The sequence below is a fragment of the Poromitra crassiceps genome (assembly GCF_964638095.1).
Source record: "Poromitra crassiceps genome assembly, chromosome: 4".
In the NCBI taxonomy this organism is placed as follows: domain Eukaryota; kingdom Metazoa; phylum Chordata; class Actinopteri; order Beryciformes; family Melamphaidae; genus Poromitra; species Poromitra crassiceps.
Genome location: NC_139626.1, coordinates 9,944,773 through 9,972,746, shown reverse-complemented (window position 1 = coordinate 9,972,746; position 27,974 = coordinate 9,944,773). Strand labels below are relative to the sequence as shown.

General features: G+C 44.8%; 2 protein-coding genes and 1 pseudogene across 3 annotated transcripts; all 3 read left to right on the top strand.

Annotated features, from left to right (window-relative positions):
- The first annotated feature begins 3,721 nt into the window (after positions 1-3,721).
- Positions 3,722-6,909, top strand: LOC310775583 (ubiquitin carboxyl-terminal hydrolase MINDY-1 pseudogene; annotated as a pseudogene). Its single transcript has 2 exons — positions 3,722-5,321; positions 6,905-6,909. The product of its transcript is annotated as a ubiquitin carboxyl-terminal hydrolase MINDY-1 pseudogene (transcript).
- Positions 6,910-7,460: 551 nt separating this feature from the next.
- On the top strand, positions 7,461-10,125 carry gpr142 (G protein-coupled receptor 142; the record flags this gene model as incomplete). The annotated part of the gene is made up of 2 exons (XM_083635749.1): positions 7,461-7,590; positions 9,167-10,125. The coding sequence occupies 2 exons, from the start codon at positions 7,461-7,463 to the stop codon at positions 10,123-10,125; spliced, it is 1,089 nt and encodes a 362-aa protein (XP_083491875.1).
- Positions 10,126-17,060: 6,935 nt separating this feature from the next.
- gprc5c (G protein-coupled receptor, class C, group 5, member C) lies at positions 17,061-27,221 on the top strand. Its single transcript, XM_083636319.1, has 5 exons — positions 17,061-17,257; positions 20,813-21,885; positions 24,292-24,392; positions 25,380-25,514; positions 26,016-27,221. The coding sequence occupies exons 2-5, from the start codon at positions 20,880-20,882 to the stop codon at positions 26,040-26,042; spliced, it is 1,269 nt and encodes a 422-aa protein (XP_083492445.1). The 5' UTR covers positions 17,061-17,257; positions 20,813-20,879; the 3' UTR covers positions 26,043-27,221.
- The last annotated feature ends 753 nt before the right edge of the window (positions 27,222-27,974 follow it).

The window sequence follows — 27,974 nt, the reverse complement described above, 5'->3', positions numbered from 1 at the left end:
GAAGGACAACAGATAGAGTTCAGTGCAGCTTCCTTCCTGGCCATTGAAACCCCACGCAGGTCCCCTTTCCCCTGCCTCCAGCTGCATCTCCAACCCTGGGAAGAGCATCTGAAATAACCAGAAACATGCTTTGGCCTCTGATCTTCAGCCGCCTGGAGGCTACTAGCTTCAGCTGCCATGGTTAAAGGGTTTCCGACCGTCTCAGATCAGCTTTTCCGGGAGCTTCATCTGAGGATGTTGCTGCCTGCTGATGTGATGATGATGCTTGACTGGCCCAGTGATGGAGTCAGTCATCAGTTCTATATCCAATAGTAGATTTCCCTTGTGTAAGAAAACGGTCCGACAGTCACGATTGACTGACTGCCACATTAAGAAGTTCATCTGTGTAGGCGTGGACAATATGGCTAAATAAATATGATTATACATCGCAATAAAATATGCATCAATAACTGATTTTAACCATCAGAGCCTTCATCATTCACTTAAATACAAACACATATACTGTCATCATAAGCACATCTAACCTTAACACTCACACACTTTTCAACTCTCTACACACCATTTGATCTCGCATGTCCAACCACAGGAATCCTAATCTATCACAAACTGTCCTTCCATGTCAGCAATGTAACTGTCTCATCACACATGTACATGTAATCTCTGTACCACAGATTAGTGTGCTGCACAATGCTCCTGTATCAGAGCTAACTTTATCTATGCTGTCGGCTCTCTATGCGTCATTATGCACCACATAAACAAAAGACTGTATCAATCTCTTTCTCTTCCAATAACTGTATCCATGCACTCTGGATGCTTGTTACACCTCTTCCTCTCATGAGACCTGAAATCATATCAAATCGTTCAAGTTCGCCGAATCTCCGACTAAATAACTTTTACTTCAATTATTTTATATCAATCACAATGATTTCTTTTAAATAAATTTCCGATATTATCAGTCACCGACTCATTGCAGGGAGCGATGTCAGGGTGATACGTTCAAGCAGAGTACAACAGACTTGGCACATTCGTTTTTTTCAGACACGTTTATAGGCGCCGACATCCGTTGTGACATACATGGGCGTTCTTGGCCGTTTTCCCCCGTGGCGTTTATAGTGTTAACACACTGATACGAGGAAGTACCGTATATTATTGTGATATATATTTGTGGCCGTATCGTCTAAATAGCCCTACTATGTTGTGGAGGAAGTGATGGGGAGGAGGAAGGCAACTCTATTCTGGGGCGGCTTTAGCTCAGGAGGTAGAGCGGGTCGGCCAATGGCGCAAGGGTTGGCAGTTCGATCCCTGCTCCCTCCCAGCTGCTGTGGCTGTGTCCTTGGGCAAGACACCTAACCCTCCTTGCCTCGTATGATTGGTATGAATGTAGACATGAATGGGTACGAATGGTGTGAACGAATAATGATTCTGTGAAGCGCTTTGAGCACTTGGAAAGGCGCTATATAAATCCAATCATTATTATTATTATTATTATTATTCCCACCCTTAGAATGTGTTGTGCCTCCGGGACAGGCTGTGATGATGAGCCTGCTGCAGAGCAAAGTAGGAAGTGTGATGAACAGCAATTAGAGCAACAGAAGCAGCAAGCTTCGTGTATAAAGATGTTGTTTATTTACTGCCTCCAGGTGTAAAGAGGAGTGAGGCGGGTGGTGTGTGGGGGCTTATCGATTGGTCGTTGTTTGCAATATTTCGCCGGCAACCTCACAGCGGGCCGGTCCCTCATTCACAACTATCATCTTTCTGTCAGCTGGTCCCGAGACCAGGCACATGAGCAAACGGATCAGGTGTCTGCTCTCTGCACATACGAAACATCAGCTACAGTATGCTGTCCTGTGAGGCAGACCTAACCACGCTGTCTGGTTTCAGTCGTGGTGCTTAGGGTTCAATTTCATCTTTGGTTTATTATTGTACTGTTTTAATTTCCCATGTTGTCTAATAGCAGTACCTACTGTTAATGTTCTTGTTGTTTGAGGTGCTTGTGGTAACTGATGATGAATAACTGACAAATGTCATAACTTGTCAAAATGTAAGAATGTCCCTTTAGAAGGAGTCAAAAATGTAATAGAAAATGCAATCAACTGCCGGATATTACAGTACAATAACATTATGTTACTATATTAACCAGTCATTATTCAGGGTGAAACATGTTTTTTAACAGAGGATGTAATATAATATTGATTAATAATGTACCGTAATACTTCTAATTGAATTATCAGATTATTACTACTTACTTAGCCTAATCCTTTTCAGCCCCTATGGGACATAAGGCTCCAGTCAATTCAATTACATCATCAGTGAGAATATGGAACACTGCTTGTGAATTATTAATCACTGGTTAATGTAATAATCTAATGTCAGTATTATCTAGCAACGCATTACATGAACAGGTTTTATTACATTATCCAACAGTTATTGTATCATCAGTTGCTACATTGCAGCACTCCTGCGCGAATATAGAAACAGAGGTGTGTAGTTGCCTCAGGTCAAATAGTATATGGGCGAATGTATATGCAGACTCCCTACACTCTCCCCTGGGAGTTGCACTATTATTACCAGGACATACTATCTCAGCAAGTGGGGCGCTCTTACATAACAAGGGGTGAAACTCCAGTGTGTTTTCATCTGATTAACCCAGCTTGCTCGCTTATGAGTAGAACGTTTTTCAGAAGAACAACAGAACAGAGTGGAATCCCAGCATTCACAACTACCGTGCACATGAGTTGTTCCAGGAAACAACACATCCTAGACTAGGATGTGTGTTGTTTAATTTATAGCCTGGCTTATGCCTTTGTGCCAAAGGGTATGTACAGTATAGTGTAATAAAGGCTTCTTGATAGATTACTCCAGCTGAGACTAGAGAAGTGCAGGAAAATAGCTGTAAGTAGATGAAACGGTATGAACATTTCACGTCATGATTATGGTAACCAAAATGATTGCGGTTATCAGTATCGTCACGTCATTGTTAAAATGTGCTGAAAATGTTCAAAAAAGTACTGATACACCTATGTATTGAAAACCACAAATAGAATTAGCAGCAACATGCACTTTTTGTTTGCATAAACATTTTACTTGTATCGGATTTGGTGCTTTTAATAAACGTTGAATAAACTAGCAAACAGCAAGCACTCTGTGAAGCAGCGATAATCGCGGTAATCAAAGCTACAAGGTTTCACGGATAATTCAAATTTGAAACAGTAATACTGCCAGGAATTGTATTTTATATGTATGTATTTTTACCACATCTTCACACCCACTGGCTGGTTGGTCTGCTTGGTTGTAGTCGCGGCAACAGCTGTTACAAAACCTCCAAAAATCTTTTTGACATTTTTGTAGGGAGAATATTCTTTCACCTCCAAATGTGTGTACAATCTCGTGACATCATCAATTGCAGGGAGCAACCGCTCCACTGGTGACATAATCAGTGGTGTCATATACCCCTCTCTGCATAGTGACATCATCAGTGATGTCATATCCCTCTCTGCATAGTGACATCATAGGTGATGTCATAAATCCTACCCTGCTGGTGGTGAAATAGGACCAGTAGACGGGCACTAGGTCACACAGACGGTAGATCTTCACTTGTCGTATTCACTTGTACTTGGTAGTACAAGTGAATACGAAGTGGTTAATGGCGAGCACTGTCAGCTTACCAGTCCACAGTGACCCGATGACAAGCAGCCTACGAGCCACCACCTGCCACCTGGTGAGGTGGATCACCTGGAAGAAGAAGAAGACGCCCATCGTCACCCAGAGTGAGAGTGGGCCCTGCTCCCTGCTGGCCATCATGAACACACTCTTCCTGTGCAGGAAGGTCAAGCTGCCGGCTCAGACTGAAGTCATCACTACTGAAGAGATGATGTCTCATCTGGCAGACCGTGTGTTGTCCGCGACACCCAGAGAGAAGGCAGATGGCACGGAGCTCGACTTCCAACAGAACGTGAGCGATGCCATAGCGGTGCTGCCTAAGCTGTGCACGGGTCTGGACGTGAACGTGCGCTTCACGGGCGTGACGGACTTCGAGTACACGCCCGAGTGCATCCCCTTCGACCTGCTCGACATCACACTGTACCACGGCTGGCTGCTCGACCCACACAGTCCGGAGATGGTGACGGCGGTGGGGGGGCTGAGTTACAACCAGCTGGTGGAGAAGATCATCCACTACAAACACTCTGCAGACAGCAGCCGAGTCAGCCAAGGCCTGGTAGCAGAGCAGTTCCTGGAGTCCACATCCACTCAGCTGTCCTACCACGGCCTGTGTGAGCTCAGCACCACGGCCCGGGAGGGAGAGATCTCGGTCTTCTTCAGGAACAACCACTTCAGCACCATGACCAAACACAAGGGTCACCTGTACCTGCTGGTGACGGACCAGGGCTTCCTCCGAGAGGAGGGTGTGGTGTGGGAGTTTCTGCATAACGTGCAGGGAGATGGGAAATTCTGCGACTCGGACTTCAGGCTGTGTCACCCTCCTCAGAGAGCCGCTTCCCCTCAGGGAGCCGTGCGACAGCCCTACACTGCACAGGAGCAGCAGAGGCAGATCGACCAGGACTACCTCTTAGCCCTGCAGCTGGTCCAATTGTTCCAGCTGGAAGAAGACCAGCTCCAGCTGGAAGAAGACCAGCAACTGCAGAAACAGGGACCACTCTTCTTCAGAACACTCCAGCTGGAAGAAGACCAGCAACTGCAGAAGCAGGGACCACTCTTCAGAACACTCCAGCTGGAAGAAGACCAGCAACAGCAGCAACTGCAGAAACAGGGACCACTCTTCTTCAGAACACTCCAGCTGGAAGAAGACCAGCAACAGCAGCAACTGCAGAAACAGGGACCACTCTTCAGAACACTCCAGCTGGAAGAAGACCAGCAACTGCAGAAGCAGGGACCACTCTTCAGAACACTCCAGCTGGAAGAAGACCAGCAACAGCAGCAACTGCAGAAACAGGGACCACTCTTCTCCAGAACACTCCAGCTGGAAGAAGACCAGCAACTGCTGAAGCAGGGACCACTCTTCAGAACACTCCAGCTGGAAGAAGACCAGCAACAGCAGAAGCAGGGACCACTCTTCAGAACACTCCAGCTGGAAGAAGACCAGCAACTGCAGAAACAGGGACCACTCTTCTTCAGAACACTCCAGCTGGAAGAAGACCAGCAACTGCAGAAACAGGGACCACTCTTCAGAACACTCCAGCTGGAAGAAGACCAGCAACAGCAGCAACTGCAGAAGCAGGGACCACTCTTCTCCAGAACACTCCAGCTGGAAGAAGACCAGCAACAGCAGCAACTGCAATCCTCCCACGTTCTACATCCTGCTGGTGAAGCTCCTCCCCCTGTCAGGTGTAAAGAAGCGGCTGGCAACTGTGCATGTGTCGGAGGAAGCATGGTGCTAGTCTCGGCTCTCCTCAGATCGGCAGAGGGTGTAGCAGCGACCGGGGCAGCAGGGGGAAAGATTGGCCAAGTACAATTGGGGAGAAAAAAGGGGAAAATCAGGAGGAAAAAAAAGCAGCAACTGCAGAAACAGGGACCACTCTGCTCCAGAACACTCCAGCTGGGACGACTGCACCCGTATCGACGGCAAAGATGGAATTGTGCCAAATAAATAAATAAATAGATTTGTTAATGGATTTTGAATGCTGAGTGAAAACATTTACGTGTGTTTTATTGCTGTTTATGCTAACCCGATTGGTCGTCAGTCGTCTACGTAACCAAAATTAGAATTAAATAATATATCCCCTACTGCAGCTTTAAATGTATAGGCTATCATGGCATAAGAACCATGGTGTGGTGTTTTCCTGGAGGGAGTGATAAAGAATGACATATCAGTTGGTAAGTCACATTTTTCTGTAACATTGTATAGAGCTACCTCCATGCCTCCATAAGTGGGATGCTGAATCAATCCAAAATGTACTCTAATCGTGTATATATTGTATATATTGGATTGCAATATGACAATGTCATTGTCTTTTTTTCTTTTTCTTTTTTTTCTCTGAATATTGACATGACCGCTACGCTGCATAATGACACTAAGACAAATTCCTTGTATGTAATCTTGCATACTGTGGCAATAAAAGTGATTCTGATTCTGGATATATGATGATGACTGGCGATGCATACATTGAAGATAAGATTTGTGGGGTGGGCAGTAATAACATCACCAATTCTATACATAGTTGCGGCCTTCATTCATCATTTCGAAGTCGTGAACTCGTGTTTACGAGACCTGGAAGCTGAAAAATGCGTATACAAATTGTTTTCCTTGGTCAAACCAAGCGATTCAGCTATAGCTATTTGGAATCATGAGACCAAAACTTTAAAAAAATTGCGGATAAAAAAATATATGTTTTGTTTTTGGTCCGAGTGATTCCAGATATAGCTGAATCGCTTGGTTTGGTATTTCATAATTAATTGTAAGAAATTGTAATTGTAAACGAATCGCTCTGGTGCACATAAATAGAAAGTGGGAGTGACTTTGGCAGAAATTGCAAAGAGGCAGTCTTATTTTATGATCACATTCATGCTACAGGCTATAAATTGTGCCAGCCACGTGATGTGTATGCAGGGGTTTGGTGCATGAATGGCCTTTAAATGGACTATAATTTAGTTTGAGGCTGAACAACAACTGTTAGTCAGAGTGATCGCCCTGATCCACTCACGCTGGTTGAGTACCCACAAATGGTTTGTCACTGAGAGCCTGCGAGATAACGCAGGCCAAATATGCCTTGCATGGATGAGCCAGGTAAATTAAAGGAAAGGAGAGATAGACGCCGAAAAACAGGATGGACGGCACCCAGGTGAAGAGGTGAGACGGGGAGACGGAGACAGAGGGAGGACGGTAATGACTTAACGCAGGGTGACAGGGGTCATCGCTGTCTGCCCATCTGTTGTTGTGGACTTCCAGTTTAATTGACTGGGTCCAAACTCAATGGCTTTACTCAACCTCTATTAACACAGTTTCTGTCTCGGTGGGGAAAACAAGCTAAAAACACAACGCCGCTACCCAAACACCATTTGCCTAGCATCAATCTCTTGGCATAGTATGTGTGTATATATATACATGTATATACAGTATATATATATATATATATATATATATATATATATATATATATATATATATATATATATATATATATATATATATATACACTTTAATTCTGGAGCAAATACATTGACAATATCGGTAAGTTCGGTTATTTAGCATTGCATAAATGCTAATAGCATAATAGCATGCATAAATAGCATCCCTATTTAGCATTTTTGGATGGCATGTGTTGAAGTAACCACTCATAAAGCAGAACTTAGCATTGCAACTGCTCTGAACTATAATAAGTTCACAAAGTCACAGTCTTCCCTTTCCCCCGTTTCTTCTTGCATTCTTGGTTGAAACATCAACTCAGTGTCCTGACAACATTTCTCTATACTTGTATCTAATTTCCAGGAGAAGCAACAAGGTCATGATTGACTGGCCCAATGTGACGGTGGCCAGCCACCAGGAGCAGGGCCTGGAACCGGAGAAGTCCAAATGTGTCTTGGGCTTCATCCCTGTGATCTACTACAGCGCTCTCCTGTGTGTAGGAGTACCAGGTACACCTCAAATATAATGCAGTGAATCTCCAAATGCATTAGGATCTAAGGTCAGAATTACATGAACTGATCATTATTCAACTAGTGTTCGCATTAAACCGCAATCACAATCCACCAAGCACTATTTTGTATTTCTCCATTGTTATCTCTTCATACCGATAGTGATAGCAGCACAAGATTAATTTGTGGACCAGTGTGGTAATATACTGTTGTAGCACATGATGCAGCAGTGAAGGCTCCTTCCACAGGTCAGATAACAATCATCTAATAGTGTCATAATCACTTTCTGTTTGATTTGATGAGTATCCATCCATCCGTCTCTCCCCCAGCCAGTGTTGTAGTACTCGAGTCCAGGAGTCCGAGTCCTGGACTCATCCTCGGGACTCGGGACTCAACTTGGACTTGAGCACTGATGACTTGGACTTGAGGATTGATTGATTGATTGATTGATTGATTGATTGATTGATTGATTGATTTTTGTAAGTGGCCCTAATAATTTGGCATACTGTATATTGATAGATAGCTATATTAATACTGTGACATTATTTAATTTCATGCAAGGACAGGCACATGTTCCATCTATATGTGGTTTCACGCTCATGTTCAGTTACTCCGGACTCAGCCTCAGACTCAGACTCAGACTCAGACTCAGACTCAGACTCAGACTCAGACCAGACTCGGACTCAACACTGGGGACTCGTGACTCGACTCGGACTCGAGACTTGACTACAACACTGTCTCCAGCCATCCGTCACTTCTTTGGCATCTCTCCTTGTCACTCTACATCCCCTGAGCCAAAATGTGTCCAAAATTAACATCTCAACAATCCAGAGGAAGGGGGGGGGGAAGATACCAGTCACTTTGATGGACAGCATTCTCATCAGCGTTGTTGTCATTCCTGCCCCGGGCCTACATGACAGACAGGCGTGCTGATGGCAGTGAGTTGGTATTGATCCAGCAGTGGGTGGATGAGAGGACGGGGTTCAGAACGAGATGAGACAAAGCCTCCAGATGACCTCTGGGCCGCATCAAGGGCATGGTAGAGTAATTACCCCCAAAGGGAAATAAGAAAGGCCAGAGGGCCAGAGTCAACAACTGTAGGGGCAAAGAGCTCTAAGACTGGCCGTGTTCTCCAAATAGCTGTGGTGGAAATATCCTGCTGTTATCGAGATGTTTGACAAAAACAGTCTGTACTGTATATAAATACTTACTGGCAGATAGATGACACGCTCTGCCGACAGACCGTTAAAATCAATGTTTTGTAACTCACACTGCTGCGAATGCACGTGCACATCATATTTGGTGCAAAAACAACAGGACTGCTTAAAGGAACAGTTCACCCAAAAAATTAATTTCTGTCACCATCTACTTACCCAGAGAACACACAGGTGCGGTTGCCTGCACAAGTGGAGAAAAAACCAGTCACCTTTGACTTCGGTTTTACTTGCAATTTTCATTTTTGGGTGAACTGTTCCTTTAACCCCTTCTTCCTACAAAATACATTTCCATGTAGTGCAATATGCTAAATAGCAGCTAATTTGATGTTGTCTTCTCTGATCCTCTGTTTCTCTATCAGTGAATATTCTGACAGCGGTGGCCTTGTCCAGACTGGCGTCCCGCACCAAGAAGGCTCTATACTACTACCTGCTGGCAGTGACCGGCTCCGACATCCTCTCCCAGCTCTTCATCATCTTCGTGGGCTTCCTGCTGGAGACGGCTGTGTTCCACCGAGACGTCCCCGTCCTCCTGCTGCACTGGGTCAGCGCCGCCGAGTTCGCCGCCAACCACGCCTCCATCTGGTCCACCGTGCCCCTCACCGTGGACCGCTACGTGGCGCTGTGCCACCCCCTCCTGCACCGCACGATCAGCTACCCAGCGCGCACCAGGAAGATCATTGCGGCCGTGCTGGCACTGTCGCTGGCGTCGGGCGTGCCTTTCTTCTGGTGGTCGGACATGTGGAGGAACAGCCACCCGCCCACTGCGCTGGACACTGCCCTCATATGGACGCACGTGGTCATCATTTACTTCCTGCCCTGCAGCGTCTTCCTGGTGCTGAACTCGCTCATCATCCACACGCTGAGGGCCAGGCAGAGGCGACAGTGCTGCCAGGAGGAGTGCGGCGGGCCCCAGGCAAAACCACGCCTGGGCAAAACCACCGCCATGCTGCTGGCCATCACCTCCGTGTTCTCGGTGCTGTGGGCGCCCAGGACCGCCGTGGTCATCTACCACCTGTACGTGTCCTCGGTTCACAGCGACTGGCGCGTCCACCTGGCCTACGACCTGTCCAACATGCTGGCCATGCTCAACACGGCCGTCAACTTCTTCCTCTACTGCTTCGTCAGCAAGCCCTTCCGCGGGGCCGTGCGGGACGTCCTGCTGCTGCGGGGGGGTCCGGGGGGGGACCCTCGGCGCACCCTCCGCCAACAGCAGGCGCCGGCCAACGCCTCCAATTCCTCTCTGTACAGCGGGAACAACAAGCGCTCGCAGCGGGGCTCCACGCCGCTGCCACCTCGCAGGGCCACCAAAGCCATCTGACCCCTGTGACCTCCCCCTCTTAATCCCAAACACCCCCCCCCGCGCGCGTCCCACGGTCCCATGAGCACTTATGACCTCGGAGCTACGCACTGCGTTCCAGCCATGTCCGTGGTGGACAGCTGCCAATCAGCCTCGAGCTTTCTCAAAGGCCCTACAATGAACTGAACAGTCACAGGCCGTCTGTGTTTTGTATTATAACGTATCACTGGTTGTTATTTGTCCACGTAAATCAGATGAGAATGAGATGACAGCGTATTTATTTTTCTTGAAAGGAATTTGGCTAAATAAATCGTTTCCATATATGGTAGTAATATGTGACAAGATATTTGTTGATCTTGTTGAAGAGAAACAGTGGCTTTGGTAAGTACACAGAAGAAGAGATGAAGCTATCATTTGCAAGTGAGTGCGATCCATTCAACCGCCTATTCCCACTTTGATCATGTCAAGTGGGCCTTCAGATTGCTTCAGCCCAGTCTCCCTCATGCTGCCTCGATATTCACTGGAGCGCAAAGGGACAAATGAGCGAGTTTCACTTTTTTTTACTGGCTGCTATCCTCCCTCTACAGATGCTGAATGCCCCAAATGACAATATCGCTTGCTGAGCACACAGCCAATCGAGCAAAGAAATCATCCTCCATTTTCGACGGTGCGCTCCTCCCAGGCACAAAAAGCGCAGCTGCTAGGAGAGAGTGTTTATTTTGTCACGAAATGCAACTGGAGCCTTCAATGAAAGCTTGTTGTCGAAGCAGCAGGAGTGAAGACCCTGCTCTTCAAACAGCCTCTCCGCTGCAGCGCCCCCGTGGACTCATGCTCGAGCTAAACAAACCACAGATTAGGCTGATGGTCTGCACAAGCACACACGCTCACAGGTACACACTCTCATGCATGTACGAACAGACGTCGGCTAGTACATTTCCATTTGCTACAAGCCTTTTATACATGTAACATCACTGCGCGACACGCTGAACCACTAACTCGGTGGTACGTGATTGATTGCTATGTGATGTCACCTCTCATCAAAAAGAGATCTGCACTTACACTAGTGGGCATCGGTATTGCTAATTTACATAATATACAATTTTATTCAACAAGATTTGTAAGAGCCATCTGTTGTTGAAGTGTGCACATATTTTAATTGAGGCCCTTGGGGAGTGGTGAGCCATGTTGTCAGTTTGATCTTTCGTCCAGCACTAATATGTTAAAAGGCTTTTCTGCCAGCGTCTACTTTTGTCTGAATGATGGATGGGCTATTTACATGGCATATTAAATGCCTCGACGTTAAATTCCGACAGGCCGATTTTGAAATAACATGCTGCCTGCAGCCACACTCAAAGCCAGACTAGGTATTTAGATAGCCTATGTGTTGGAACTGGCCTAAAAACATCTATCAAATTATTATACTTAATTTTCATTTCACGTACTGTAGGCCTCACAGCATAATATATTAACAGATATTGTAAATTATTTGATTTGTCAATGAATTTTTATATGTATATAGTTGTTGTTTTTTCTATCTGCCATAATGATTGTGTTCACATGTATGTTAAATGGCAGCTTATACTTAGTGTCTCTTTATAATGAGTACATTCCATCCAACTGTGAATTCTTGATGGACGAAAGGAGATGGACGCCCTTGATGCAATACATTGCTCTGTTTTGATTCTGTGTAAACCAGCATTATGGAGCCATATCACTGGCACAATTTATTCTGTGTAAACCAGCATTATGGATCGATATCACTGGCACAATTTATTCTGTGTAAACCAGCGTTATGGAGCGATATCACTGGCACAATTTGAGAGCTTGAAGCTGTTGAGAAAAGACTGACATCAATCCCAGGCTTCGTAGTGAAAGCTGCTGAAGGTGCAATTGCTTTACATGTCAAATGTTGTAGTTCCATGTAACGGTAACCGTTAATCCAATTAATACAAACGTTAAGTTGCGAGCATTCAAAAATTCCAACTGGGATTCCGAACATCGATTTTTCATTTCAAGTGTGCAAAACATTCTTGTGGCCACAGAACCTCAAACACTGGTGCAAATTCATTCCTGCAAAGATTCAATATTTACGTTCAGAATTTAGCTTTAGGCTTTCAAATGATCATCTCAGTGAGATCTCTCCATATCATCACAACCAGTTGTTGATGTTTCAGAGAGCAAGAGGGTTCAAGTGTAGATACACGTAGCTGGTTTCTTTAGAGTGCTCCTTCGTTTACTCCACTGACGATTATTTTGGTGCTATGTGACCAGCCTCTTAGATCTAATATCAAGTCAACACGCATTGATAAAAGCCACCATGCCAAGCCAGCTGCCTGCTCTCATCCATCTCCAGTTTACTGTGAAGCTAATAAACAGCGTGTTAGTGGACCCCGTGTGTCCTGGTGTCAATCTGCTTATGTCATCCGGATGACCATACTGAGTTCTGAGAATCTCTGCATTGCAGATGTCGATGTTTTGACCCATATTTCTTTGAAGACCTTCTCCCCTGCTGAAGATCTTCTCCCCTGCTGAAGACCTTCTGCAAGATGTACACAGCAGGCTTTGATTCAAGCTTAACGGAGCTGTTTCCTGACACAACTGCAGAGGTGTTACGACCTCATCAGGGACGAGGAGAGGGGTTGGAGATGGCGGCGGTGGTGGTGGTGGGGGATGGGTGTTACGGATAGGGACACGCGGGTAGAGCAAGTACACCCAACTGGCCACACGTTCTCCTGTCTGCCTGCCACCTGTCTATTGTGCCTGTTCAAACACTCGGTCATGTTCCCAGCCTCCACCTCGATCTATTCAGACCCTGCTTGTTGTTCAGCACATGTCTGGCAGACAAGATCACCAGAAAGACATAATATAGGCAAGATATCCAAGAGAGTTGAGGTTGATTACAAGTCTTAAGAGCATGTGTATATTTAAGTGGAACGTCACTTCCTGCTTCAGCACTGTACCAGAGATCTTCATCCGCCATTTATTTTCCCCATAGACATTTCGTAAAATGCTTATAAAAATAGTTTTACATGTTCAAACCAAACGGTTCAGATATATTTAGAAACAGGAGAGACCGCGTAACATTTAACTCGGACCAAAACGTAAAAAAATGCGGGTTGAAAGAAAATGTTGTTTCTGGGTTTTTTTTGTTTGGTCTGAGTGAAATGTTCGGTGGTCTCTCCCGATTCTAAATATAGCTGAACCGTTTGGTTTGACTAAGTAAAACTATTTTTATGAGCATTTTACGAAATCTCTAGGGGAAAATAAATTGCGGAAGAAAATCTCTGGTACAGTGCTGAAGCAGGAAGTGACGTTCACTTTGCCTCTCTATCGGATGCTCTATGCCTGAATGAGCTGATACTAAACTGTTTGGCATTTTGACACGGAACAACCTGAAATGAATCCTTAGCTCTTACTGTGGGCAAAGCAAAGGAAGAGAAAAGGTGTTTTTGTACCAGCTGTTTGCGTCGCTGAATTTGGTCCAAATGCGATGTTCAAATTCACACGCATGTTGTCCCCACATGTTGCTGCATGTACAATGTTTACATTACTTTTCAGTTTTCCTTCATGGCACAATTGTAATTGTCATGCAGAATGATCCTGTCTGTAAAGCACTGACTAGAGTTGTACTTTTATATTTGAAAGGAAATAAATGTTTAACATGGCATTTGTACAGTGGTCTTTTATATTGTCTGAATTGATAGATCATCCCATAGCTTTAAAAACGAAATGGACTCCATTTCTGTCCCAAAGTGACGATTTTCAGCTTCTTCAGTGCTGAGTTCCCGGGTTCACAGGTATCATCTCAAATATTATTGACCACGTAGAAAGGGAATTCATAAAAGAGAGGACAGACCATCATTATGTTGTCTTTGCAAATGTACATAATGAGGGATGCTGTACTGTACCACAGATTGCTCTTCTGATGTCTCCCTGGGGTGTTGGCTGAAGGACAGAGGGAGTTGGTCAATAGAAAAAGGGCCTGAGAGACCACCAATGCTCTCACAATGTGTGATGAGCTCAGGGACGATCGGTGATGGAACGTAGGAAGCAAGAGTAGAGGTCAGACCCAGGGACAGTGAGGTGATGGTAGAGGCCTTGAGAATGGAGCTAGATGTGGATCTAGAGACAGACAAGCCAGCCTTGTGCCACAATGAGCCAGGTGGATTGAACAAAAGCGAGAAGATGGGAGTGGGATACCAAGAGGCAGGTGGAGGACTTCATAGAATGAAGAGCTAAAACACAACTTAAAGAGCCACTTTGATGATTTTCAACCAACTTTGTATCATTACAAAATCAGGAGTATGCTATATGCAAATGGACAATCGAGAGCTCCCCGTTCTTTCACAGAACTTCCTGGTCCAAATGATGTCATAATGATGTCATTTAGTCGAGGACGTTCAGCAATAATGACTGTGAAAGTAATAGTGATAGTGACATCCTGGCAAAAATGTTCCAAATTACATGATTATTATGACATCATTTGGACCGAGAATTTCTGTGAATGAACGGGGGAGCTCTCGGTCCAGGCCAGATAAACTGTTCATTTGCATAATACTACTACTGATTCCGTAATGATAAAAAGCTGGTTGAAAATCAACAAGGTGGCCCTTTAAGAGCCAAAGGGAGGAAGTGAAAGGAGAGAAGGAGACGCAGTCTCCACCTTGGCCAGCGAAGGGAAATGAAGCAGGGCTGAGTGCAAGGAAGCTGCAGTCACACTAAATAAAGATCAGGGTAGGGTCGTTTTTGTCGGCCTTGCTGAATGACTCCAACTGACCTACACTCGAATCGTTATTATTAGTGTTGTCAGCGCTTACAGCTCAATTGTAAAGGGACAGCTCACCCTAAAATCCAAAATACATATTTTTCCTCGCACCTGTAGTGCTATTTATCCATCTATCGTTTTGGCATAGTTGCCTGAGTTTTGGAGATATCGGCTGCAGAGATGTCTGCCTTCTCTTGAATACAATGGAACTGGATGGCACTTGGCTTGTAGTGCTCGAAGCACCAAAAAAAAAAAAAACATTTGGAAAACTCAACAGCACATGTCTCTTTCCAGAAATCATGACCCGGTTACTCAAAATAATGCACAGACTTTGTTGTGAGCAGTTTCGTGTAGGAACTATTTTCTTTTGCAGTCTCATGTAGGAGTAGCTAGCAGCTAGCAGGTGTAGTTTGGTCCCCGCCCTGCTGTCGTTCTCGCCCCATTTCCACCACTGCCAGAGACCCCATACCCTGTGTGGACAAGCCTGCCGGGGCAGGCAAGCCCCTCCGACTCCTACCTACCAGCCTGCGGCTTGAGGCCTGCCTGCCCCAGGGCAGCCATTCCTGTGCCGCCTGGTACCCGGTAACCTGACGGGGCCACTTCGCTATCTATGCGGCGGGGCCTCGCAAGGTTCAGCCCCCCGGGTAGTCCAGGCGGGGTTGGGAAGGTTGCCCCTGCAGGCCTCCCCACAGAGCGCACCACAACTCTAGTGCATACTACCAGTCCTACTTATAGACTCAGCAGAGAAGGATTTCTGACGTCACTTATGATGTCACAATATGCAACTCTTTGACACAATGCACAATGACTAAACAGTGACATCATCAGTGATTGTTTCTCACTGAACTTCCCAGACTATCTATCCATATTGTAGTTTACACTGACATCAACACTGATAACATCATCACCAATGACATCACAATTGCTTGAGTGATATCACTGATGATGACATCATCACTGATGACATAATAGGACGATGTGAATTAGCATGACACCGGATTTGCCACCGGGAACTGCAGCAGTTAACTAGTATGAGTTGTGCCAAACAAACGTTAATATCTCAAAAACTATACATCACCACGCTTATATTTTGAGATTCTGAGTGTCGTGTTGCATAGTGCATACTACTGAGAGAGTTCAGACATGACTGGAGGACTCTCCCTCTCTCTCTCTCTCTCTCTCTCTCTCTCTCTCTCTCTCGCAAGGGGATAGATAGTCTGCAGAGTTATAGGATCGGGTCTTCCCAGAATGCGGGTGGCGACCCACCTTGAAGAGAGGTAAATGTAAATGCAATATGGGGGCGTTCTTTCACTGGCATACTGAATTGCCATTTTCATGTACACACATATATATATATATATATATATATTATACACATACACCGTATATATATATATATATATATACCGTATATATATATATATATATATATATAGCTATATATATAGCCTATATGTGGCAGTCAAGTCGTCTTTAAAATGTCTGTCTTTGTAATATCTATTCTAACATTAGATAGATCCATCATCTGAAAAAAAAATTAATCAAATAATTATTGACAAGAAAATAACACATTATTAAAGATACTGAGTCATGTAGCTACTGTAGAGATGGTACTCTTGACTTATTTGCCTTTGCTGCCACCTTCATGTAGGAAAGCACATTGACATGCATGGAGAATCTGCCACTTTTCACCACCAGATGGCTCTTCACACCAGTTTGATGCTTATTACATATTACACAGTGCATATTATATTCCATTCCGTAATCAAGTTTCTACTTCTCTGATTCACAGCATTGATATTCATGGAAACAGTTTACATTCAAATTAGCTATGGTGTTGGCTATGGCCCTATGTTAAGTATGTAATGAATAATCAATATTATGGGGGAAATAATAGCATATGAGTCAGAATAACTGAATGGACCAGTTGGAAGCAATCGTGTGTGTGTGTGTGTGTGTGTGTGTGTGTGTGTGTGTGTGTGTGTGTGTGTGTGTGTGTGTGTGTGTGTGTGTGTGTGTGTGTGTGTGTGTGTGTGTGTGTGTGTGTGTGTGTAGAGAGAGAGAGAGAGAGAGAGAGAGAGAGAGAGAGAGAGAGAGAGAGAGAGAGTGAGCGTGAGAGTGAGAGTGAGAGTGAGAGTTGTTTATTTCCCGGCCAGATCTTTGGGCAACGTTTTGAAGTGACTGCGCTGGAATCAATATGAGGGGTTCTTATAGGGGATTGATCAAGAGTGCAATCTTTCATCATTAACCCTCGACCATTTTATAATGAGCGCACTTTGTGGCGGCGGCGGTGTCTCGGTCCGGAGCAGGTGAAGGAGCAAGTTCTTGGGGAGATCAACAAAACTAACAGACCTCTAGGCTACTGAAGCGGATCCGATCTTCAGCCAGGTCAGGCTATAGCCTACATCACTTGTTTTATTTTCGTGTTGTTGAATATGGTTGAAGCTGAATATAGGATTTCGACTTCTGTAAAGTTTGTGTATTGGCTCTGTGAGATTTGTAGCTGTGAATAATTTAGCCTAAGCAATTGACCCATGTACACTGGGAGAAGAATAAACTATTGCCTACGTTTCATATAGAATAGCGAAATATTAATATACAAAAGTGCCCCCCCCCCCCCCCCGCCCATCCAAAAAAGTATGAATTTCAATCGAGTCAAAATATATTTGGCTCAACAGGAAGTGTAAAAAAAAAATCGAATTTGTCATAACTATTCGAAATGCTATAGCCTAATAACACACCTGAATGGCCCGCAGAGTAGGCTACCTGACAAACCAGAAACCACACCAACTTCGCCTAATATTGAATGAATGAGTTGAATGAGGTGACCAAATTGGACCTTTTTCACAGTAGCCATTTGGAAGTTGGAACCCCTCATTAATGTTTTGGTCGCTCCTGTGTTTACCTTACCCTCCCTTTTAGACCCAAAATGGGTGCTGTGAAAAAGGTCGATTGGCTGTTTGGAGTGATTTTCAATAATAGATGCTTTTAAATGCACACTGCACAGTAGCTATGATTTCTATAATTTAATCAAATTAGAGGTTATGGTATGATTAGCCTATATTTTCCTCCACCCCCCCCCCCCCCCCCCCCCCCCCCCCCCCCCAGCAATAATCTGGGTTTCTCATGTGGCCCCTGAGGAAAAATAATTCCCCACTGACTACTTTTGACTTCTGCACTTTTTTCTTTTTTTTACTTGACATCTATTTAGTTGGAACTGTGCAGGCCATGCCATGCCATGCCATGCCAGTCTACTGTATTTTTCGTGGTTGGACACAGAGCCATATTGCTTCTTTAAGGCAGTGGCCTCCGGTGGGGTCCGGGGAGAGAGTGGTCTGCTGCAAAATGAGGAATAGTTTAGAATTGTTTTATTCCCCTGAGAGAATATTACAGGAATGACTGTCCTGACCAGAGGTATCACTCACTCCTCCTCCACACTGTTATCTCTCCAAATAGCCGACTACACAGTTGATTCTGAATCAAATCATATGGAGAGAAAATAAACTTCTCGGATGGGGTCCGAAACAGGGGACCCTAACATGAACAAGTTTGACACTCCCTGTTTTAAAGGAGCTCATCCAGTGGTGTAGTAGTCTACGTGATACGCAGGTATACACAGTATACCCACTAGGAAAGCTCTAGGATTTGAGTATACCCACTTAAAAATGTGCAAGGATACGTAACAATATAGTTTTGTGACAGAATCTTCACTCCAGAGAGTTTGTTTCGCAAATACTGGGTAGATAACTGCAGTAAATAAGCTGCAGGGGAAGATTTTGTCCAGAGTTTCATGACTATTTGTATTGTAGGTAGGGAGATAACGGTGAAACTATATGATCAAGACAGTCTACATTTTGTAATTGTGTTAACTTCTTAAATGAAATAATAATGAATAATAACAAAATAATAATAATTAATTTGATTGGGGATCCACTGGAACCCCCTCATAGCCCTCCACCCCCACATGGAAACATATCTCACTCCAAGCTTAAATTTACACTATACCCACTACAAAAAAACTAGACTACACAACTGAGCTTATCTGCCGCGACTATCTGTGAGATAGTCGCTTTACAGAAGGCCAGTTACTAGATAGCCCCCCCCCCCCTAATTACTTATTTCATTTTTCTGATATTACAATATCTAAATGCCTGCTTTGAACATTCAGGAATGACGAGCAGAATGTGAAACAGTCGGTCCTTGAGCTCCCCATGGTAACTGAGGTGGAAATGGCCTTGATGTCTACTTGTGAATAGCTGCTAATATCGCTGTATGCCTCTATTTGAAAGGCCTTGGAATAAATATGATTCTGTGTCTGTGACCAAACATCCAACTCAACTAAACCAAATTGGAAGTTTATATTTCCTCACTTAACAAGCAATTGACTGGATGCACAACCCTACATTAGCTGGGATAATTGGCAGAATTGGCTGGAAAATGACATTACGCTAAGGGACTAATCAAATCTAGGCATATGGAATAAAGACGCTGGACTCTTTTAGTCCATAAAGGTCCTTGTCCTGACTGAGTGACCAGAGACACTGAGCATCGGCCACCACACATCCATGGATTTGTCTCTGGGACTGTCCTCAGCTCAGTGTAATCAGATCTGATGGGGACACAGAGAAACAGCCTGGAACAGCGGAAGGACAAGTCTGGGACTGTGCAGATGTTCATTCAAAAAGGCAGACAATTTCTTCCTATACAGGAAAAGATTAAAAGTAACATTACCGATGTTAAACTGTGTTACATTTAAACTGGCCTGACTCGGTTCAAACTGGTTTACAACAGGTTCCTGTTCTGCAGCACAAAAACACCGAATCACGTTGCAATACAAAATAAAAACAGGAACAAAACATATAGACGGCGACACAGACAATGATGTTTTGGTGTTGTTTAATACTATGCTGCTCAACCTTTTTCATATCATGGACCCCCATTTGATGAGATTTTGTCTCACGGACCCAAATCTGAGAATATCTTTATTGACAGATATGATTTTGTCCAGAATTCCATGACTATCTGTACTGTCGGTAGATAGATAACAGTGAAACATGATCAAAATAGTAATTCTAAAATGACAAAAATAATGAAGTTTAACAATTCATCTGTTTTTTTCATCCGTTGAGAGTCACTGGTTTAATAGTGCCTCGAAAAGGTACCATGGAATGTGCCACTCCTTGATTTGATATACCTGTTGATATATGTGCTTTTCTTCTTTTGTTGCAGGTGTACATTTAGTCAGTGACATTCTTGTCCACAGTACCCTAGGCTTTCTGTGGACTCTCACCTCATCGATTCATTGTGCACTTTATTCTCTACATAAAAAGAAACAATATTTGTCGACACAACCTATTAATGATTAATAGTATAGAGTTGGGAAAGCTGCAGGGTATGACGTTACTGAGAGAGATGCTGTTCCATAATATGTATACATGTATATATGTATTATGTATATATGTGTATATATATATATATATATATATATATATATATATATATATATATATATATATATATATATATATATATATATATATATATATATATATATATATATATATATATATATATATATGTGTGTCTGTGTGTGTGTGTGTGTGTGTGTGTGTGTGTGTGTGTGTGTGTGTGTGTGTGTGTGTGGCTGGTGAGGTTTTACAGCTATTTGATGCTTTCGAACTATTAATACCCGGTTTAGTCAGTTTTTATTACTGTACATAGTTTTGTGGGAAAAGTTAATAGACGACATCACATGATTAAGGTTATGTTTAGATTTCCATGTAAATATGTGCACACTGACTCATGCATGATTAATATTTGCCTGATAGGGTTAGGCTGAAGTATCACTTCTCTTGAATGGATGACGTTGTGTCTTAAGACTCCTTAAGATATGTCCACATCCCAGCTTTCTCAGACTCCTGCTCTCTCTCTCCATGTGAACAGGTGCTGTTGCGATCCAGGAATTCAGCTCTTCCTCCTCTACTGTTAGTCTGCCGTCATTCTTCGTAATATGGCTGCCAACATCACCCACCAGGGCATCACCCCCCAGGGCTGCGGCCCGAATGTGGACTCCCTCTACTACAACCTGTGTGATCTGGGCGCGGTGTGGGGCATCGTGCTGGACGCCTTCGCCGGCGCCGGCATGGTGTCCTCCATTGTGCTCTTCATCTCGCTGCTGGCCAGCCTGCCCTTCGTGGCGGACAAGAACCGCAAGAGCTCGGTGGCTCTCCATGCCTGCTTCCTGCTCTGCACCTTGGGCCTCTTCTGCCTGACCTTTGCCTTCATCGTGGAGAAGGACTTCGCCACCTGCGCCTCGCGGAGGTTCCTCTTCGGAGTGCTGTTCGCCGGATGCTTCGCCTGCCTCCTGATGCAAAGTGTGCGGCTGAACATCCTTGCCAGGCAGAACAGTGGGCCCAGCTCTTGGGTGCTGTGTCTGGGGGCGGTGGGGCTGTGGCTGGTGGAGGTGGTCATCAACACGGAGTGGCTGATCATCACAGTGGTGCGCCACCCGCTGCAGCCGCTCAACGCCACGGCGGCGGAGGCGGGCAGAGCCACGGCCACGCCCTGCAACATCGCCAACCAGGACTTCGTCATGGCGCTCATCTACGTGATGAACCTGATCCTGGCGGTGGTCGTGGCGAGTCTGGCCGTCATGGCGGGCAAGCATAAGCAGTGGAAGAAGGAGGCCGCCTTCATCCTCTTGACCAGCTTGGTCTCTGTGGGGATCTGGGTGGCGTGGATCGTCATGTACGTTTATGGGAACGAGAGGACAGGGGGTCCCAAGTGGGACGACCCCACCTTGGCCATAGCCCTGGTGGCAAATGCTTGGGTGTTCCTCTTCTTCCACACCATCCCGGAAATCTGCTGTTTGGCTGCTGAAGACGACAGCCAGCAAAGCTACGCGGAGGACCTGTACCCCAGCCGAGGCGTGGGCTACGAGACCATTCTCAAGGAACAGAGCGCCCAGAACATGTTCGTGGAGAACAAGGCTTTCTCTATGGATGAGCCCAACCAAGGTACGTAGCGTATGGTCCCTCCCTCACTGACATCTTCACTCAATTCCAGCTTCTCTGAAAAACAGTCAATCACAAATGATGTGTGCTTTGCTTACAGTACCTCCACCATTCAAGATTCCTATGAAACCTGTGAGGTGAACTGTCGTGTTAGTCCTACTTTGCCTTGTAAATGAATGATTTGCTTATTAGATACATATTCAACTATTTCAATTTGTTTGTGAGTTTGCTGGAAGGTGAATATACGACCATTCATTCATTATGCAAATATTCTCACAAAGCAACCTCCCTGAAGCTGTTTTATGTAGGCTGATGGCATGTCAACCCTACATGTAGCTACACAAGTGTACATGTTGTGCTTTGTCCCTAGTTTGTTATGTTCAATTCTGTCTCTCTCATTATAGATTATTCAAAATGACCTTGATGTATGAAACAGGATAAGTCGCCAGTCACAGATGAGCAGTGTTAGCAATAGTTTCAAGTCCATGAGGGGGGGAAAAACCCATTGGAATACACCAAATACCCTGCAAAACGTCCTCAAAGGGGTGTTGGGAATCTGTGCGCCGATGACCCCACAGAATTTGAGATGCTGATGTTGTCAAACCAAGCTGACCGGTATCTGATCTGAGCGGTATCTGATCTGAGCGGTATCTGATCTCGCAGTAGCAGAGCCAAACAGGACAGGACCGGGTGTCCGGCAGCCTACTGTACATCCCTTCGTGGCCTTTGATGCTAGCCAGGACTGATCATCGGGGGCTTTTGGGAGAGTGGGTGGGATAATCATAGGTGGTATTAAATGCGGATGGCGCCGAGGGCCCAGTCAAGCCCTAGAAGGCTATTGGATGTCTTTCACTGGCCTGTCGGCTTGTCAGAGATGTTGTGGTGTAATCCAATTCGTATCAAACATGAATGTGTATATTTTCAATTTAAAAAATGTCCTTATTATGACCTATTATTTCATTTTGGATCCTTGATGAATAGCTATTGCATTCACAGCCTACTAGGAATGCGACGATACACGATAACAAAGTATGCCTGCGTGTGCAGAATGTTCTTCATTCCTGAAGCTACAAATCTTTCTAGCAGCATTGGCTCATCTGGGATTACTGCAGCAGAATAAAACCGAGCTAATATCGCGATTCATTGTTTCTGCTCCACGATACGTATTGTATTGTCACATCTTTGTATTGTGAGATATCGAATATCGAGTTGCGATCTGGCGGTTGCTGCACAAATATCCAATATTTGACTGAACCCAACCCCTCAACCCTCCCTCGCAAGGGTTAAACTTACAGTGGAGTTTGTTCCTCGCATTACACGTACAGTGGAGTTTGTTCCTCGCATTGTTGGGCTCTGAGCAAAATGTCAATGATTTGCCTCAGCTTGAGGACATGAAAATTCAATCAGCCTCCCGAACACGTCTGCAGCACAACATTCCACTCTCACCGTTGCAGCAGATGATTCCGAGGGAAATGGGCCATTCCCTCTGTGTTAATGAATGTCTAGCATCTTAACCTAACCGGCGTATCGTACACAAACACACTCCCACTCGCTCTGACTCCCATTCCCACCACCAGCAGAAACACAGCGGCTTGTGTTTGCGCTGCCGCGTCGCCGTGGAGACGGAGGTGTGGCGCTGCTCTCATCCAGGTGAGACATTTCGCAGGAAGAGCAGCCGCTGCCACCTGAGAGAACGACGAGGTCATCTCACACACCCATCTGTACAGGCAATATATCCATATTATATCCGTATTATATCCATATTATATCCATATTATATCCGTATTGGGAGAGGAGACTAGATATCGCCTTCGATTTTGGATATCGTAATATCGTGATAAGTGTTGTCTTTTCCTAGTTTTAAAGGCTGCATTCCAGTAAAGTCATGTCAAATTTCCTCAACTTACTAGACTGCTCTAGCTGTTCTATCATTTTGCCTTTGCCCACTTAGTGATTATATCCACATTATTACTCATGATCATTTATCAAATTATTTTTGTAATAGGCCCTAATAATTTGGCATAAGCTATTAATAGCTAATTAATACTGTCACATTCTTCATTCTCGGCACGTGTGTTCCACCTACATGTGGCGCACGCTCATGCTCAGTAACTCTGGACTCGACGCGGACTCTTCTTCTGGTGACTCGGGCTCAAACACTGGGGACTCGAGACAGGACTCGGTCCAGGATACATTACCCGGGAAGCGCAAACAAGCTAACGGCCCGTGTCATGGCGATGAAGCGCTGTGATGGTAACGTACAGTTAAGGCTTTCACAGACGCTTGCCAGCCTGCCAGGGAACGCTGGATGCTTGGGATAGCGCTCCAGAGGGCTAAAGATAGAGGACTTGTTTTCGTGGGGTGACAACATGATCACCTTTTGTTTCTTGTCCCTGTCCGTCCCTCCAGCTGCCAAGCCCGTGTCCCCGTACAGCGGCTACAGCGGCCAGCTGCGCAGCTCGGTGTACCAGCCCACTGAGCTGGCTCTCATCACCAAAGGACTGGGGAATGTGAGTAAGCCCATGTTTTTGCATACACGCATTTGAATAACGTTGTTTTACGGGCACGTTTTCATAGGAATTCCAGGGTGGCGTGAACAGTAAAGACACAATCAGAAAACAACTGGTTCTGCACTTACGTAGACTCTGACACTGCGGTAGGCAAATCCTTATTGGAATGAGGAACTTACACTGGTAATAATTATAGTCAAAAGACTTGACTTGTGCAGGCACTTTTTTGGAAACAAAGCATACCAAGTGTTTCAGAATGGAGAGAAGAGAGACAGAGACAGAGACAAGAGAGAAAAGAAGAGGACAGTGACAACAGGGACATATCATTACCAGGAGGTGGGGACTCAAGTCACATGACTTGGACTCGGGGGAGACTCAAGTCACATGACTTGGACTCGAGGCAGACTCAAGTCACATGACTTGGACTCGAGGCAGACTCAAGTCACAGTCTTAATGACTTTGATTCTTGACTTGATGCATGGAGAGAAGACTAGAGACTTGACTTGGGTTCTGGTGACTTGGGACTTAACTTTGATGACTTGAAAAGGTTTCTAAAGTCATGAATTGAGATGTGTCGTGTTTGTGTAAATGACTTTGATTGAAAATGATGAGATTTGTTGCAGCTGACGATTCTGTTTCCTGGTTTTGTTTGAAGTGACTGAATTTATTGAAGCGAAAACTGATTATAGAAAGAAAACTTGTGATGCTCTTACCAAGTTTTTTAATAAGTCCTGTGTTTAGTTGTCTTGATTCGTTCTGACTTGACTTGGTAATTTAGACATGTGACTTGACTTGAGAGACTTGTGCCTGAACACCTGATAGTGACTTGGGACTGGAGCAAAGTTGACTTCTTGGTCGCACCTCTGACCATGACCTACACATCAAAGCAGGTTGATAGGAATGGGATTTAAAGGCGGAGCACACAGACTTCGGGGGGCTTCTCTTGGATGTGTTTGTCATCATGGCCCGTGTTCTGACTTCACGCAGCACCCGGCGGAGCGGTCCTTCGACTCGGCTATCCCCCGGGCTTCCACCAACTCGGCGGCCAACAGCGGAGGCAGCACGCCCTCGCTACACGCGGAGATCGCCGGCGCCACACACACACAGGCAAACGGCAATAGCGTAGGTCGTACCCTGTCCCTCACCGACACCATCTCCACACACACACACAGACTCCTCCTCTTCACTTCTCACTTCTCCTGGTTTCTCCTAAGCCTTCCTCCAGATGCTTCTCTATTCTCTCGCCTCTGCACATCTAGTCCTGTCAGCTCTTGCTGTATCCATGGCAACGTCATCTAACAGGTTGCCTATGAATCACTTCTTTGTCTGGCTTCCCCCCCCCCCCCCTGCCTTCTTCTCACCTCGTGGAGCTATCCATCTCTCATGGCCTCATGTCTTTTACCCTGCTCGTTCAATATGCGGGATGGACTGAGCCCACTCTGTGCTGCGGCCATCTTTTCTCTTGGGTTGAAAGAAATGGAAGACAAAGTGCAGGTTGTGTTTGATTAAGCATGAGTTGTCTCTCTTTCCACTTTTCTTTCTTCTTCTTATTTTGAAACAGACCAAGTCAAATCACTGCACAGTGTGTTTAACTATATCCTCTCTCTCTCTTCCACTCTCCAGGGGAATGGACTGCATAGGAAGTGGTGAAGATAGGCCGCGGCTCTCAACACCCAGTGCAAGACATTTCAGTCCACACGTGTTTTCATTTGCGCCTGCTGACTGTATCTTCTGCCGTTCTCCATGGTTCTCTAAGCTGGTTCTAAGAGGAACCCCCCCCCCCCCCCCCGCGCCCCTCCCCCACCCCCCGGGATGTGGAGGTAAACGCCGGGTCATTGGTGCTGATGGAAAACAGCTAAACCTTCTATTGACGGCCTATCAGACAGTATAGATGCTCATTTTGGAAGTCAAAGCACGGGGAGAAGCCATGGCTTTACTACAGAACAATGGCGTTTTGCAATGGTCGCCATTTAGCGAGAATGGACCGTGAGCTCTGCCCCCCCAGGCCAAATGACACAGATGAAGAGTGATGGTGCTGACGTGCACAATTCTGGAAGAGAATAGGCTCCCTAAGCGTTGGGAGTGTTTTTGGCTCGACATGATGATGCTGTGCACACACACACATGCATATGCATACACGTGCACTTCTCCCAACGCCACACACACACACACACACGCACACATGTGCGGATGCACGCTCACACACACACACATGCGCGGATGCACGCTCTCCCACACACACACACACACACACACACACACACACACACACACACACACGCACGCACGCATACATGCACACATACACACACGATGTGTGTTTAAACTGCCTGGAAAAAGAAGGATATAACCTATAATCACATATACTCATATACTGTATTAGGTTGATAGAGAGACAAGTGTGTACTGTATGACCATAGGTGTCAATATATATGAAGAGTTAATTTGCAAAAACAGGTAAACGCCAAAATGAACAAACAACATCTGTTTGATACTCCCTGGAGTGCACATAGAAAACATTATTGAGATGATTTATGGGGAAATGATCAGATGAATATGTTTTAGTTATGCTTGACAATAACAATTTCCCCAAAATAAATTATACAGTATAAATACATCAATATATAAAATAAAATGATAAAAAAAAATCCAAATGGAGATACCTGTTTTTGCAAATGAACTCTTCATATATTTGTGGCTGGATTGTGAATAGGCTTTGTAGCGGTATTGTCTTCATGTAAATATGTTAATGTGTCAAATGAAAATGCATATTTAAAGAAAACTATTTATAGCACTCTTACGTATGCTATTTAATTTTTACCAATCAAGCCAGCGTGAGCGTCATGCCTTCATCTGTATATATTTTTTGTTTTAAGAACTGTTGATCGACACATCCCGCAGCCACTGATTTTGTTTTTGATCGAAAAATAAACATTCACTTGTGGAAGTATGAAGTGGCGTGTCATCTAACTCAACATGTGATGAAGTTCACGCGAGGATATGAGGTCATGAGGGTGTGCTGTGACCAGTGTTGGGCAAGTTACTTTCAAAATGTTATATACTACATATTAGTTACTTTACAATATTACTGTCTGTGTAGACTAGAGTAACTTGTTACTTATTACAATACTTTTGCATTACTTTCACCAAAACAACAGCAGCAGCAGAATGACATCGCCGCTCCGGAACTATCCTGAAAAATAATTTCAACCGCCTTGAAGTCAGTGTAAAGAAACCAAAATTCGAAATGTTATTCTTTTCCTTTGTTATTGTCATCTATAGTGGTTATTTGCATAAAAACACACAGTTTGATTAGGAAATGATTGTATCTTCATTTAAATATGTGCTTTGATTTAAAAACAAATAACTCAATTTGTAACTTGAGTTACTTGACAAAGTAACTGGTATAATATTACTGAAATCCTATAAGTAACAAGTTATATTACTTAGTTACTGCTAAAAGTAATATATTACATGTGAGGGCCTGTGTCCACCTAGCTTCTTTTTCCGACGTTAAAAGCTGGGAGTGCGCTGGGGAACGCTGATCCCAGCGCACAATATACAAGGAAGCAGTCTGCAAGT